Genomic DNA, 13,223 nt, shown 5'->3' on the forward strand with positions numbered 1-13,223 from the left:
CAATACTACTCCCATACTCCAGCCCATGGACCAACAGGTCATTTCAAACTTCAAAAAACTCTATACCAAGGCCCTTTTCAGAAAGTGTTTTGAAGTGACCAGTGACACGAAGTTGACCCTAAAGGAATTCTGGAAGGAACACTTCAGCATCCTCAACTCTGTTAACATGATTGACCAAGCTTGGCGAGGTGTGACCTATAGGACATTGAACTCTGCCTGGCGTAAGCTGTGGCCATCATGTGTCACAGAGAGGGAGTTTGAAGGTTTCCAACCAGAGGCGGGTCCAAGCACTGCTACCCCTGTAATTTCTGATGACACTGATGTCGTTGAGGAAATTGTTGTCATGGGCAGGAGTTTGGGGCTTGAGGTCGACAAGGATGATATTGATGAGCTTGTAGAAAGCCATTCTACCGAGTTGACTGTGGAGGAATTGTTGCACCTGCAACAACAACAGCAGCAGGATCTGATTGTGGAGCAGGAATCTTCAGAAGAGGATGAGGTAAGGGAGGATGTTCCAAGTTCTCTCATCAATGAAATTTGTTCCAAGTGGGCAGATGTGCAGGCTTTTGCTGAAAAATACCACCCAGAAATTGCAGTAGCAAACCGGGCAGTGCATATGTTTAATGATAGTGTCATGTATCATTTTCGAAGAATACTGCAGAGGAGGAAGAAACAATTAATAGACCAGTTTTTCACAAAAGAAAAGAAAGCTGCTACATCAAAGCCTGTTTCTCCTCCAAAGAAGAGACAAAGAAGAGAAGAAACCCCTGAAATAGATCTGCCCACCCTTTCATTGGAGAGAGAAACAACTCCTGAAGGAGAACTACCCCGCCACATCATGGAAGGGGACTCTCCTTCCAAGCAGTAACCTCCCCCTTCCATCCTCTCCACATCCATCCCTGTATGCCATCGAACCGCTGCTCAAAGGTATGTTCACTACAGTACAGAAAATGGTTTAAAATTGTTTTATTTTAGTACAGTAAATGGTTTAAAATTGTTTTATAGGATTTTCTGACCAATTTCATACACATTTAGATAATTATTGTTGTTTAGGTACACGTTTTATTAATATTTTGGGCCTGTTCGAGTGCTTGGGAACGGAATAGAATATATACCATTATTTCTTATGGGGAAAAAAAATTCGGTACTCGAACAAATCGGAGGTCGAACACGGATCTCGAACGGATTATGGTCGAGTACCGAGGTATCACTGTATTTGCCAAGGTTATTATTACTATTATAATTATCATTACTTAAGCTACAACCATAGTTGGAAAAGCAGGATGCTATAAACCCGAGGGAATATTCATTATCCTAATACTGTTACAGACAAAAAAAAAATTATAAACCCATAATATAACAGCCAAAAGTTAGTATCAAAATAATCCACTTATATATTTATTAGCAATTTATTTTTACTGTACATTTTGTGTACCTCATCAATCTCTGGATTGTCTCGTCACCCCATTTTTGGTTTCAGGTTTGTGAAATGGCCTACACCCAGTAGGGTTTTTTAATGGGCAGGCTTGACCAATAGAGTGTACTAATGTAAGCCCAGTTTATATACAGTACACTATTCTATAGTCTTCCCTGAGACCTGGCATGCCTATGGACCTATTTAAAGGTCTAAAGGTTCAGAGGTCGCTCATGAATGGCAGAAGCAAAGGAGAGTGACAATGCCCTAGAGACTGGCCATACATACATATAATTAGTGTCCATGGCCCCTCTCCACCCAAGCACGGACCAGGGAACGGTCAGGCATTGGCAGATGATTACTCGGAAGGTAGACTCGCGGGCTCCCCCAAACCTACTGTACCATCCTTACCTCACAAGGACGGTAAAGTTATAGACACTATAAGGACATATAAAGTTTGACGCTACCTCCGGAATACTTATCAGTTTTCTTGGATGCATCCAAAGAATTTTTTGGAGCACACCTCTGTTAGCATAGGGCATTAGGGCTCTGGATGGAATGGGACTGGTGAGACCATATAGATCACCAGACAGGGATGTTTCCAATAGGCTACGACAATCCTTATTCCCCTGGAACATTGTCTTTGACTGTTTTGAGTGGTTTTTAGACTCGGTTAACCCTGTTATAAGAGAAAGAACATTCTTGTGAAGGCAGTGGTGTCACTTGTGGTAGTCTTCCATGTGAATTCGGTGTATTCCTTTGAATTTATTTTATCACTGCTTTGGGTTAAGCATTTTTGAAGCCTTTGAGAGAAGCAAAAGAAAAAAAAAAGGGACTGAATATACATTTGAGAGGAATATCTGCAGATATCCTTCACTGAGAAGTTTCCTTGAAAATCGGCATTATCAGTTGTGATGCTCTACAGTAGTACATTTTTTTTTTATTTTATTAGGCATATATTGATGCAATTGACACTATTTTGGGGAAAGGTCTGTCATGTTCATTCGATCCAGACACAGCCTGTAATTTTATACATGGCTTTGAAACAAAGATTTTAATTAATGTAATAGTTGAACTAGGTATAAATGCTCCATTACCGAAACATTTTTGGGATGAAAGTCAAGGATATAGCAGGTTTCAATTCCATGGGATATACATATATTCACCATAAAGAGTAAAACTGCATAAAGGCACAGATGAGGGTTTTGAGTTTTTGGAATAATTTCATATATTTATATCTTGTACTGTACATTCAACCCAGAATACTGAACGTTCATGTGTGACTGGGTTATTGGCAAGCAAGCCAAATGGATTAATAAGTGGATCCGCAAACCAACTGTAATTACAACTTATTTTTTCCCATTATAACACATTAAGTTTATTCTTTTAATTTGCTTTACAAAAATAAATTCTATTCTTTAATTTGCTTAGTGTACTTCTTTATCAACCAGACTCAGATTTCTCAGTATTGATATAAAATAGATCTTAGTTTTTAAAGGTAATGTAATAATGACAAAAATCTTACCTGAAGTAGAGTACATATAGATAATTGGGTCCCCTTGTTCAGGACCAAAACAAGGGGTGGTGCCCAAAACTTGGGTGTTCCAATGGAGACAATCATTTAGCTGTGGGTTAGCGGGACCGGGTTCATAACCATCTAGTAAGTCTAAGCATTATAATAGACTGCAGCCTGCTAATCAATACAAAAAGCACAAAAGCATAAAGAAAAAAATAATTTTACATACCTGTACTAGTACCAAGACATCCCATTGTCATACCGCCAGCGTTTGATGTCCCCTGGTTGAAGAGACCTACACCTGTGCTTGTGCCCAAACCCTGACCCATGGTACTAGTTGTTCCAAAACCAGGAGTTCCAAAGCTCAAACCTGGTTTCTGCTGGTTCTGGGCACCAAAGAGCGTTGAGGTGCCAAAACCAGAATTTCCTGAAATATAAGAATAATCAATCCATAAGACAATTAAATTTGTGTCAACAAATTTTCAAAATAATCTATATAATGATACATTCTCATTAACTACCTTTAAAATCACATTCATCCAACCCATCCCCTTATGAAATAATTGCAAACGTCAACATTTCCCCTGTTCAACAAAGCTAAAACAAGAATGATGTTACCCAAAGATCATTTTGCCAAATTTGAAACCCTACAAAACTCGAACCATAAATCCCCTTGTAACTCTCAAGTACAGCAAAAACTGTATATTTATAATTATGCAACATATCAATTACTTCAACTATAGGGAAAATGATAAGTTTGGAAGTTTGAGATGACACACACACACACACTCTCTCACTCTGAAATTAAGCTATGTTTTGCTGGGGTTGGAATATCTTTTTCAAAGGTTTTTGAGAATAAAAGTGGAAAATTTTACTATAAAATCCTAAATTTGCAAAGATTCACTATATAAATTAATTACTAATAAGTTATTTCAACCTGTTTCAATGAGGTGGTGGACCATCTGGCTCCAGAAAATTTTTGCAGCTCCTGTACTTGGTAACCCTTCATTAATGTACAAAATAACTAATCTAATATTGTTGAAAAAAAGATGAAAATTCCTTACCAAAACCTGAAAACAGTCCGGGCTTATTCTGGTTAGTCTGCCCAAATAAGCTACCTCCAGTACTAGTGGTAGGTGTCGTTCCAAATGCTGATGGTGTGGTTCCAAAGCCTGTTCCTCCTAAGGGTTGTGTGGTACCCGCAGTTTTATTACCAAAAAGGCCTCCAGTGGCTGGTTGATTTGAGAGGAAGCCTTTGTTCTGGTTACCAAACAAGCCAGTACCAGACTGAAAAAAGGACAAACCCACAAACATTATACATTAATACACAAAAGAGAGGAAATCCAGTTTTCTCAGTGAACTTATGAAATTAGATGGCATGAGCTGAAATGACAAATTTGGAAGTAATTTGGATATTTCATAACTATACAGACCTGGGTCCTTTACATAGGAGAATAATAGCAAAGTTGGAATACAGCAGTTAAAAATTATAATGAGGTATCGACAACTGGCTGGTAGTTACTGGAGGGTGATGGGGAAGCACCCATCCCCTGTCTGGCTGGCTAACTGACAACTTTGATAGCAGCTGGATGACAGAAATGTAGATGTATGAGTAAAGAACTCGGGTCTGTTTAGTTAGGAAAAATACATAATATAGGACTCATTCTTAGGCAGAAGGAAGTCCCTGTTCAAACAGGCTGGAAAAATATCCCCGGATACTTAAAGCTTGTGCATTGGGATGATGAAAGACTTAAGGATCCTACCACACGTTCACCAGTGGCTAAGTAATGCCAGCGGGTCCACGGCCCTGGCTTCAAAAGTTGTTCCGAGCCGAATATCTCTGTGCTAACCAGCCATACATATGTGATGGTTTTGCCTGGTTACGTCACACTCTACCTCATAAGGAGCATGGGGAAAAGCCTCTTTTTGACTACAGAATAGTTACATACTGAGTGTACGTTCTTGCATGTGTTCTTGAAGAAGGAGAAGATGGCAAAAGGGTGTGGTCAATGACCTCCCTTAGCCAGCCAAGAAATTGTCTTGTCGTTACTCTTTTCTTCACCCTCCCTGTTCTAATAAGATGATGTTACAGGTGTGATCCTCCCTGTACTAATAAGATGATGTTACAGGTGTGATCTAACGGTATGTGTACGCTTGAGATCGCGCCTCAGCGCCCTCACAGGACACAACAACAACTGATCAGGATCATCGGTTACCTCTCTCAGGACCGCGATCTGAAAAGATAATACCTGGGATCAGGGACTGAAGTATTCTGGGTTTTGCCAACAATACCAGGGACGATGGAGAATGAGAACGGCTTCCATCCCCTTGAATGGGAGATGTAAGAAGAGAGACCATGTAGCTCACTAACTTATTTAGCCGAGAACAAAATCAAGCAGGAAAATTATTTTTACAGTGAGGTCTCTATCTGAGATTAGCCTCTACAGCTCATAGGGTGGCCTGGGGAACATAGCACATTGATGACAACATTCCAGAGTGGAGGCTTCACTTTTGAAATTTACTGCTGAAATGGAGCAGTTTCTTCTTTCAGAGTTCAGAGGCAAAGTAAAAAGTAGGATAATACTGGAATAACAGCTCTGAGAGGAGAGACACCTTTTCCACGACACCAACACAGAAGATGGACCACTTGGCTTGATAAGAGGGAAGTCAAGGATCTGCGGAGGTACCCAGAAATCTCTTGCACAACATTGCGCAAAAAGCTTTTCCCCGAAAGGAGATGCTGGATAACCACTTCCATGTGTGAAGCCTATGGGATTCCACAGCACTGTGGAATACCTGGATGTGTGGTTGGCATAAGTCGGGAAGAGGAGGCAATTCCCTCGGAGTTTCACCACCAGATATAGAAGGTCCAGGTACCATTTTACTCGAGGCCACTTCATGGCCACAAGTCAAGGTGAGATTTGGCATCGGTTGAACTCGTTTGAGGCTTTTCTTATCACGCGAACGCTGAAAGAGCATAAACATTGATGCTGTCCCACGGGTGCTGGAACGCATCCCTCAAGTTCTGCCTTCGGATCTGGCATTGGAGAGCAGTAAATGGAGAGCTTGTGATTTAGTGATGTCGCAAACAGGTCTATTATTGGCGAACACCACAAAGTCAGGATCTCTGTCGCTATCCGATGACTCAAAGACCACTCGGAGCCCACCTTTCGCGTCATCCTACTCAAACTTGTCCGCTACTACGTTCTTCCTGCCTGGAATGAAGAGGGCTGTCAGGGAAATCAACTTAAAAGAGTCTGCCTACTACAGAGTCTCTACTGCAAGTTGGATAAGTTGCACTGACACAGTACCTCCTTATTTGTTTATACAGTATAGGCCACCATGGTGGGGTTCTAGCTCATCAACACCACCAAAGAGGGCGAAAATGCTTGAGTGCTAGAATCACTGCTCAAGCTCCAACACAATTATATGGTCTCACCAGTCCCATTCCATCCTGAGCCCTAATGCCCTATGCTAACAGAGGTGTGCTCCAAAAAATTCTTTGGATGCATCCAAGAAAACTGTTAAGTATTTCGGAGGTAGCGTCAAGAGTGGGAAACCCTTCAGAAGGTGTGACCTATCCAAGCACAATTGTAGGTCCCTTTTGACCTCTTCCCCTATTGGCACCAGTAAGAGGGGATGATCAAGATGTTGAGGCCACCGACCTTTCACCTACGATTGAAGTGAAAGATGGTGAAGGCAACAGCTTGGCGTTAGGTGCTCCGAGGATGTTAGGTGTCATTGCAGCCTCTGCCACTTATGGGCCAGCAGTTGGGGGTGTTCAAGGAAGGGGATTGCTACCTTTCTGGGACCATGTATGTCTATTCAAAGATAAGAGAGTCTTTGCATGGCATTAGTACAGACTTCTTTCAATTCACCATGATCCCAAGATCATGACAAAATGAAAGGTGTCTGTATTGGTGAAGGAGAGGGGTTCCTTACGTGTCTGCCAGGATTAGCCAATCATTCAGGTATCGTAAGAGAGGAATGATATTTGGGTGTGCCCATGCTAAAACTAGAGTGACGACACTTGTAAATACTTGAGGCACTGTCTAAAGCCCAAAACAAATTACCTTGAATTGGTATACTTTGTAGGGTACTTCTACCCAAAGGTACTTCCTAGAGGATGGATGGATCGGGATCTGGAAGCATACGTTGTTTAGTCTAAAGGCCCGATTGCTTGCCTGACCGTAGCTGAGGTCTCCATCTTGAACAGAGTCTGCTGAATAAAATTGGTTCAGGGCTCACTGGTCTCTAGCCTCTAGAAGACTTCTCTACAAGAAAGTCAACTGAAGAAGCCCGAGGAGCTGTCATCAACCTCTTGGAGAGTGCATTCTCCAGCATAGCCCTGACTTCTGTCCAAAGCTGGAGATAGGATGATGACGTCGCTGGAGGTGGAATGAAGGGATGGGGAGTACTGATGAACGAACGAGGTACTCGGATTGAACGACATCCACCATCCATCTTTCCCCTTATGATACCACCACCTCCTCCAATCGGACTGTAGGCTTTCTACCACTGGTGGTAGAGTGAAAGGACAGACGGCCCCCCTAAACATGGTCATCAACTGCAGCTACCAGACAGAAACAACTCGATGCTGTAAAAAGCTTGGGCTGTCTTTCCTACACCTTTCAGTTGTAGTTTCTATCTCCACTGCTGGAAAAATGGTACATCCCTTTTGTGTTTATAAAATTTGCCAGTCACGCCATCTCATCTTTTAAGGACCGAATTAACCATCTGGTTGGATGCCTGTGGTGTCTGGAATTCTACAACCCTGGCCTCAGCAAGATATCCTTCAAGACTTGTCTCTTACAGACAGACAAGTCCTCAGTGTCAGTTAGGTTTCTGACTGTTCCTAACCTCTAGTCTACTCATAACGGTACTTGTAGTGTTGCCATAGCCACAGCCTCTATTTTCAACAACTCTGTCGCCAAAGGGGGGTTGGAAAATGCTACCAGAGGCTCTGTCGTGACACCCGATGTCTAAGTGGCTACAGCATGATTCAGAGGAAGAGGTGAAGGGAGAGCCTCTTACATTCTATAATACTTTCTCTGCCTTGTAAAAGCTGATGAAATCAGGGGGAAGAATCTCCCCGGCCCCAAGGTGTCCTTCTCTGCAGAAACCAAGAATACACCTTATCTAAAGCTTACGTGGCCAGGATGGACCACGGAATCTCCAGACAAGGCCTAGGACTGCCAGGTGTCCGACAAAGGTAGTAGAATGCCTCTCCTCCCCTTTGGAAGAGAAGACTGGGCCTCACCAAGATCAATCACATTCCGGATACAGTGAAGAACTAAAAGGAAGGTAGAGTCAGAGTCGCCCTCCACTGTATACGGAGGTTAAGGTCCTGCTGATTGAGGAAAAATACCTTCCAATTCTTCAGTTATAACGGGTCTTCTCTCTCGGAGACCATACCCAACCATCAGCGAGAGAGGTTGTCATCTAAAAAAATCACGTCCATCCACCTTGAAGGATGACTGAGATGGGAAGGAGTTGGCTGCAGCATCCCTGCCAGCCTCCTTAGCCTAAGGCTTGAGAGTCCTGGATCCTTTATGAGCACTCCAGGATCAGATGAGTGTGATAACTTATTCTTTAGTACAGTCTTCCAGTCTTTAGTCTCTCAGTAACAAGAGACTGCTGGAAAAGGAGAGAGATGACTGGAATAGCTCTTCTTCTCCTCTGAGATCTTAGATTAGTTAGAGACTGGCCTAGGTGTCTAAGACCGGGACAGCCTGCTGTCGATGTCATCCTTCCTCCTTCTCTTATGTGAGGGGATGCAGGTATAAGTCATGAATTCTATTAGGAAGAGACAATATTCATTTACTACGTTGTTTTCCATAGGAGACGGAGATCCTCTATGTGTCATTATTGGGAGAGAGTATTCATCTACTAGGGTGATTTCCCTATGAGACAGAGATCACCTACGTGTCCCAAGTCGATTATCACTTCACTTCACTTCACTTCCACTCCCAGGTAGGCTTTCAGCCTGTCAGTGGAATCAGTTGTCTTCTCCACTCAATTCTGTTTTCAAAAATTCCCTCTCTTCTCAGCTGTTCAATTGTTGGCATGTTGTTCTTTGTTAAAATCTCTTCAATTCCATCCCTCCAGCGTTTACGTGGTCTACCTCTTGATCTCCTCCCACCAGGCATCCAGTCCCATCTCTTCCTTGCAATTCTATTTCCATCCATTCTCATTAAATGTCCCGGCCATCTCAGCTGTCCCTTCTCAATCTTGTTCAACATAGGAGATACCCCAACCATCCTTCTAAAATCTACATTTCTTATTCTATCTCTTCTTGTTTTGTGCATTATTGTTCTCAGGATTTTCATCTCTGAAGCTTGGACTCTGCTGCTGTCTTTGATGGTCATTGTCCAGCTCTCTGATCCATATGTCATGATTGGTGTTAGTAATCCTTCAAATATGGTTTGCTTTACTTCTATAGGTACGTATGCATCTCTCATAATTGGATAGAGTGCTCCACAGCATTTATTATATTTCTTTATTCGTTCAGTAATTTCTTCTTTGTTCTTATAGCCAAAGGAATGGTTTCCTATTGCCTCCTCCTATAACGCCTACTATCGTCTAGTTTGATAGGAACTATGTGTAGATCCACGAGTTTAGAATCAAACTCTGGAGGAACAGTAACACTGGTTACCTTCAGTACTGGAGCTGGAGACAGAAACGGGATAGCGCGTTTAGAAAGAGTGCGTTTGGTTGGTGAGCGACTAGGTGATTAGTACCTAGGTGAGGAGCTGTCTGAAAGTGGCGAGGGCTCAGGAGAAGCGCGTTTAGGTGAAAAGTGTTAGCACACTCAAAGAGCATTTAGCACTTTCAGGAGAGGCAAGTGTTGCGTGTTCAGAGGCTCATCTGGAATGAGTAGGTGATATACATCCAGCATGTTCAGGAGAAGCGCGTCTAGCGTGTTCAGAAGCGCATTCAGGAGAAGCACATCTAGCGTGTTCAGGAGAAGCGTGTCTAGAGCATTCAGGAGAAGCGTGTCTAGAGCATTCAGGAGAAGCATGTCTAGTGCAATTAGGAAAAGCATGTCTACTGTGTTCAGGAGAAGTGTGTCAAAAGTGCATTCAGGAGAGATGGGTCTAGCATGTTCAGGAGAGGCCTTAAGCGCTTTCATGCTAGGAGTGTCTAGCACTTTCCTGCGAAGTTCGTCTAGTTCCTTCCAGCGATACGCATCGAAATGAGGAGCGGGATTGAGAAGTGTGAGAAGATGCCCATCTAGATGAGGTGAGTTGGGGTGGTGTGCTAGAAGGTGAAGCACATCTGGTAGAGGGCGTACAAACTCCTCTGATTGAGGCGCGTGATGGCGAGTTGTCTCTGGAAGATTTTGAAGACCTCTGGGATGGAGAAGAGAGTTACCTACGAGATTCCCTCAAGATCCTCCTATGAAGAGGAAGGATCTGGCAGAGGCTGTGAAACAACCCTACGAGCATACTCCAAGGAGCTAGTGTGCTCTGTAGGACTTCAACGGTGGTGAGGGTCCTGCACTCGATTGGAGGTCCTCAGGGCAGGAGAGAAAGGACTTCCCTTGGGAAGGGCGCCTCAGAGAAATATCTCCTTTAGTAGTCTCTGAAGGTGATTGGGAGACAACGGCAAGAGGGCCACAACAAGCGTAACGTATCATTGTACTGTACTGGAAAAAAAATTCTGTAGAAAGCTCTCCCTAAGGAAGAGGCCCAACCATTGCCACAAGGGTTGCCCTAAGGTTAAAGGGGCAACACTCATGCTCAATTGGCCCCAAGAGGAAACCAATGGAAAAGAGTCGGAGGGCAGAGTACCATGGGTGACGCCAAGGACGAAGAATACTTCTTCAGACTTCTCCCTCCTGCCATACTTCTCCCACAGGGATGGCGACTGCTCTCAACACTCATCACAGGGGGAGCCCTGGCTGCAAGTGTCCTTTGCACACCAGGTGTAACTGGTGAGGATATGTATCCCTAGCACTCATTAAGGTACCAAAGGTCTTGAGTGGACCCCCGAATACTTCCACATATCTACAGGCATCTTCAACCCACACTCTAAATAACTAACACGCTGAAAAAGGAAAAGCATTAAGTGAATGAACTGCCAAAAATTCCAGCAAGCGAGACGTCTGTCCTCGCTGACGGCTGCTATCAGGGTGGTTTGGGTTACCAGACAGTTGTTGATAGCTCGTTATAATTTTCAACGCCGTTATTCCAGCTTCGCTATTATCAATCTCCTATGTAAAGGACGAAGGTTTATATTTGTGAAGAAACAAAAGTACCTTTTAATCATTAGCATGAATACAAATACTCTAGAGTGCAACTCAGCCTCATTAATACAAGATTGGTTAGCATAATGTATTCCCATCTGGTTATTTTTCTAGCCAAATTTTACACTTTTGGGTTATTTATTAATCATCGTCTATGAAAATTTGCTTCCGCTAATTTTTGCTTGCAGTTTACAGGGAGCGACTCAGCCCCATTAAAACAATGTTATTTAGGGGTTACTTTAAAACTCCTACAACTTTTTCGTTTCGTGAATTATATTTTTTCATTTTAAAAGCATTTGAAAGAATTCTATGATTGAAAAGTTGAAAATTGTAAATTTTTTGGCATGTAGGCACAAACAAAAATCAACAAACAAACCTGTTGGTTGGTCTGACCAAAGGTAAAACCAGAGCTCAGACCCCCAAATGTTGAGGGTTGTGATGTTGTAGCTCCAAACAAGGGTGTCGAAGTAGTAGGTGTACTGCCAAAACTAAATCCAGTTGGCTTCTGTGCTTGAGTACTTTGGCCAAAGCTGAAACCAGGAGTGGATGTCGCTGCCTGACCAAAGGTTGAAGTACTAGTTCCAAAAAGGCTGCCTGCTGTCGATGTCCCAAAACCTAATGGAAAAACAAGCATATTACTTTTATATACTGTATTATACTTTAAGACTCACTAAAACAGAAAAGTGCTGTAAATATACATCTAACGATTGCCAAAACAAAATCTCAAAAAAAGCTTTAGTGACTACAACAAATGAGGTTCAAATAAATAATAGAACTTTACTATCATTAATAATTCTGTTCTATGCTGTCCAAAATTAAAACCAACTCAAGTCTCTTTTTCTAGAGCCATCTGATTTCAGACGAAACAGCTAAGAAATAAAAATATCAATGTCAATGAATTCAAACAAATACTGTTAAACTTGAAAAATAAGGAAAATATAGTGCACCACTAGACAAAAAATTATAAACATTCCTTACAATAACTAAGACTTCAAGCAGTTGCAAGTGTTAAGCCTATTAAAGTGAAGCTAGAAAACAGAATTTTAAAAACAAAAAAGGAACCACATCACAGAACATGACAAAGGATTCTAAAGTTACCAATCCAACACACTACTCAAATATAATTACACCTTGCAGTGGTAACCATAATAAAAATTCTACAGTACAGCTTTGCATACGATATTTTCATCATACATGTAGAAGGCTCACATTTCAGGATGAGTACAGTGAACCCTCGTTTATCGCGGTAGATAGGTTCCAGTCGCGGCCGCGATAGGTGAAAATCCGCGAAGTAGTGACACCATATTTACCTATTTATTCAACATGTATATTCAGACTTTTAAAACCTTCCCTTGTACGTAGTACTGTTAACAAACTACCCTTTAATGTACAGAACACTTAATGCATGTACTACAGTACCCTAAACTAAAACAGGCACAAATATTAAAGGTGATTTTATATCATGCATTTCCTAAACATGCTAAAAAGCACGATAAAAAATGGCAACCAATGTTTTGTTTACATTTATCTCTGATCATAATGTAGAAACAAACTGGAGGTAGAGCTTTGCTTATTACCCAGACATATTTCCCATACTTTTCCCTTAGAACTACATCACATCTTCCTACTTTAGATATATATATATATATATATATATATATATATATATATATATATATGTGTGTGTGTGTGTGTATATATATATATATATATATATATATATATATTTATATGTATACACATATACATACCTACATGCATACATATATATATATATATATATATATATATATATATATATATATATATATATATATATATATATATTACTGTATATATATGGGTTATGGAAAAAATCCGCGAAGTGGTGAATCCGCGATGGTCGAACCGAGAAGTAGCGAGGGTTCACTGTATATGCTCTACTGTTTCAGTAGAACTTCCAAAGTTCAAAGTTGGAGCAAATGCTTTTTTGTTGACCAGGCGGACATAGTCTTTTTATAGTTTATTTATGACATATTTGTTTTTGATGTTGTTGATAGTTTATT

General features: G+C 41.5%; 1 protein-coding gene across 6 annotated transcripts in view; it reads right to left on the reverse strand.

Moving 5' to 3' along the window:
- LOC137647297 (nuclear pore complex protein Nup98-Nup96-like) overlaps positions 1 to 13,223 on the reverse strand; it is a 181,947-nt gene that overhangs the window by 118,196 nt on the left and 50,528 nt on the right. For all 6 annotated transcript variants that reach the window (XM_068380719.1, XM_068380711.1, XM_068380726.1 and 3 more), the window contains exons 7-9: positions 11,555 to 11,793; positions 3,995 to 4,217; positions 3,160 to 3,357 (exon numbers count right to left, since the gene is read on the reverse strand). In XM_068380719.1, the coding sequence (XP_068236820.1) occupies positions 3,160 to 3,357; positions 3,995 to 4,217; positions 11,555 to 11,793 (660 nt within the window). The remainder of the gene's footprint in view (positions 1 to 3,159; positions 3,358 to 3,994; positions 4,218 to 11,554; positions 11,794 to 13,223) is intronic.

The sequence above is a fragment of the Palaemon carinicauda genome, chromosome 1, assembly GCF_036898095.1.
Source record: "Palaemon carinicauda isolate YSFRI2023 chromosome 1, ASM3689809v2, whole genome shotgun sequence".
Classification (NCBI taxonomy): Eukaryota; Metazoa; Arthropoda; class Malacostraca; order Decapoda; family Palaemonidae; genus Palaemon; species Palaemon carinicauda.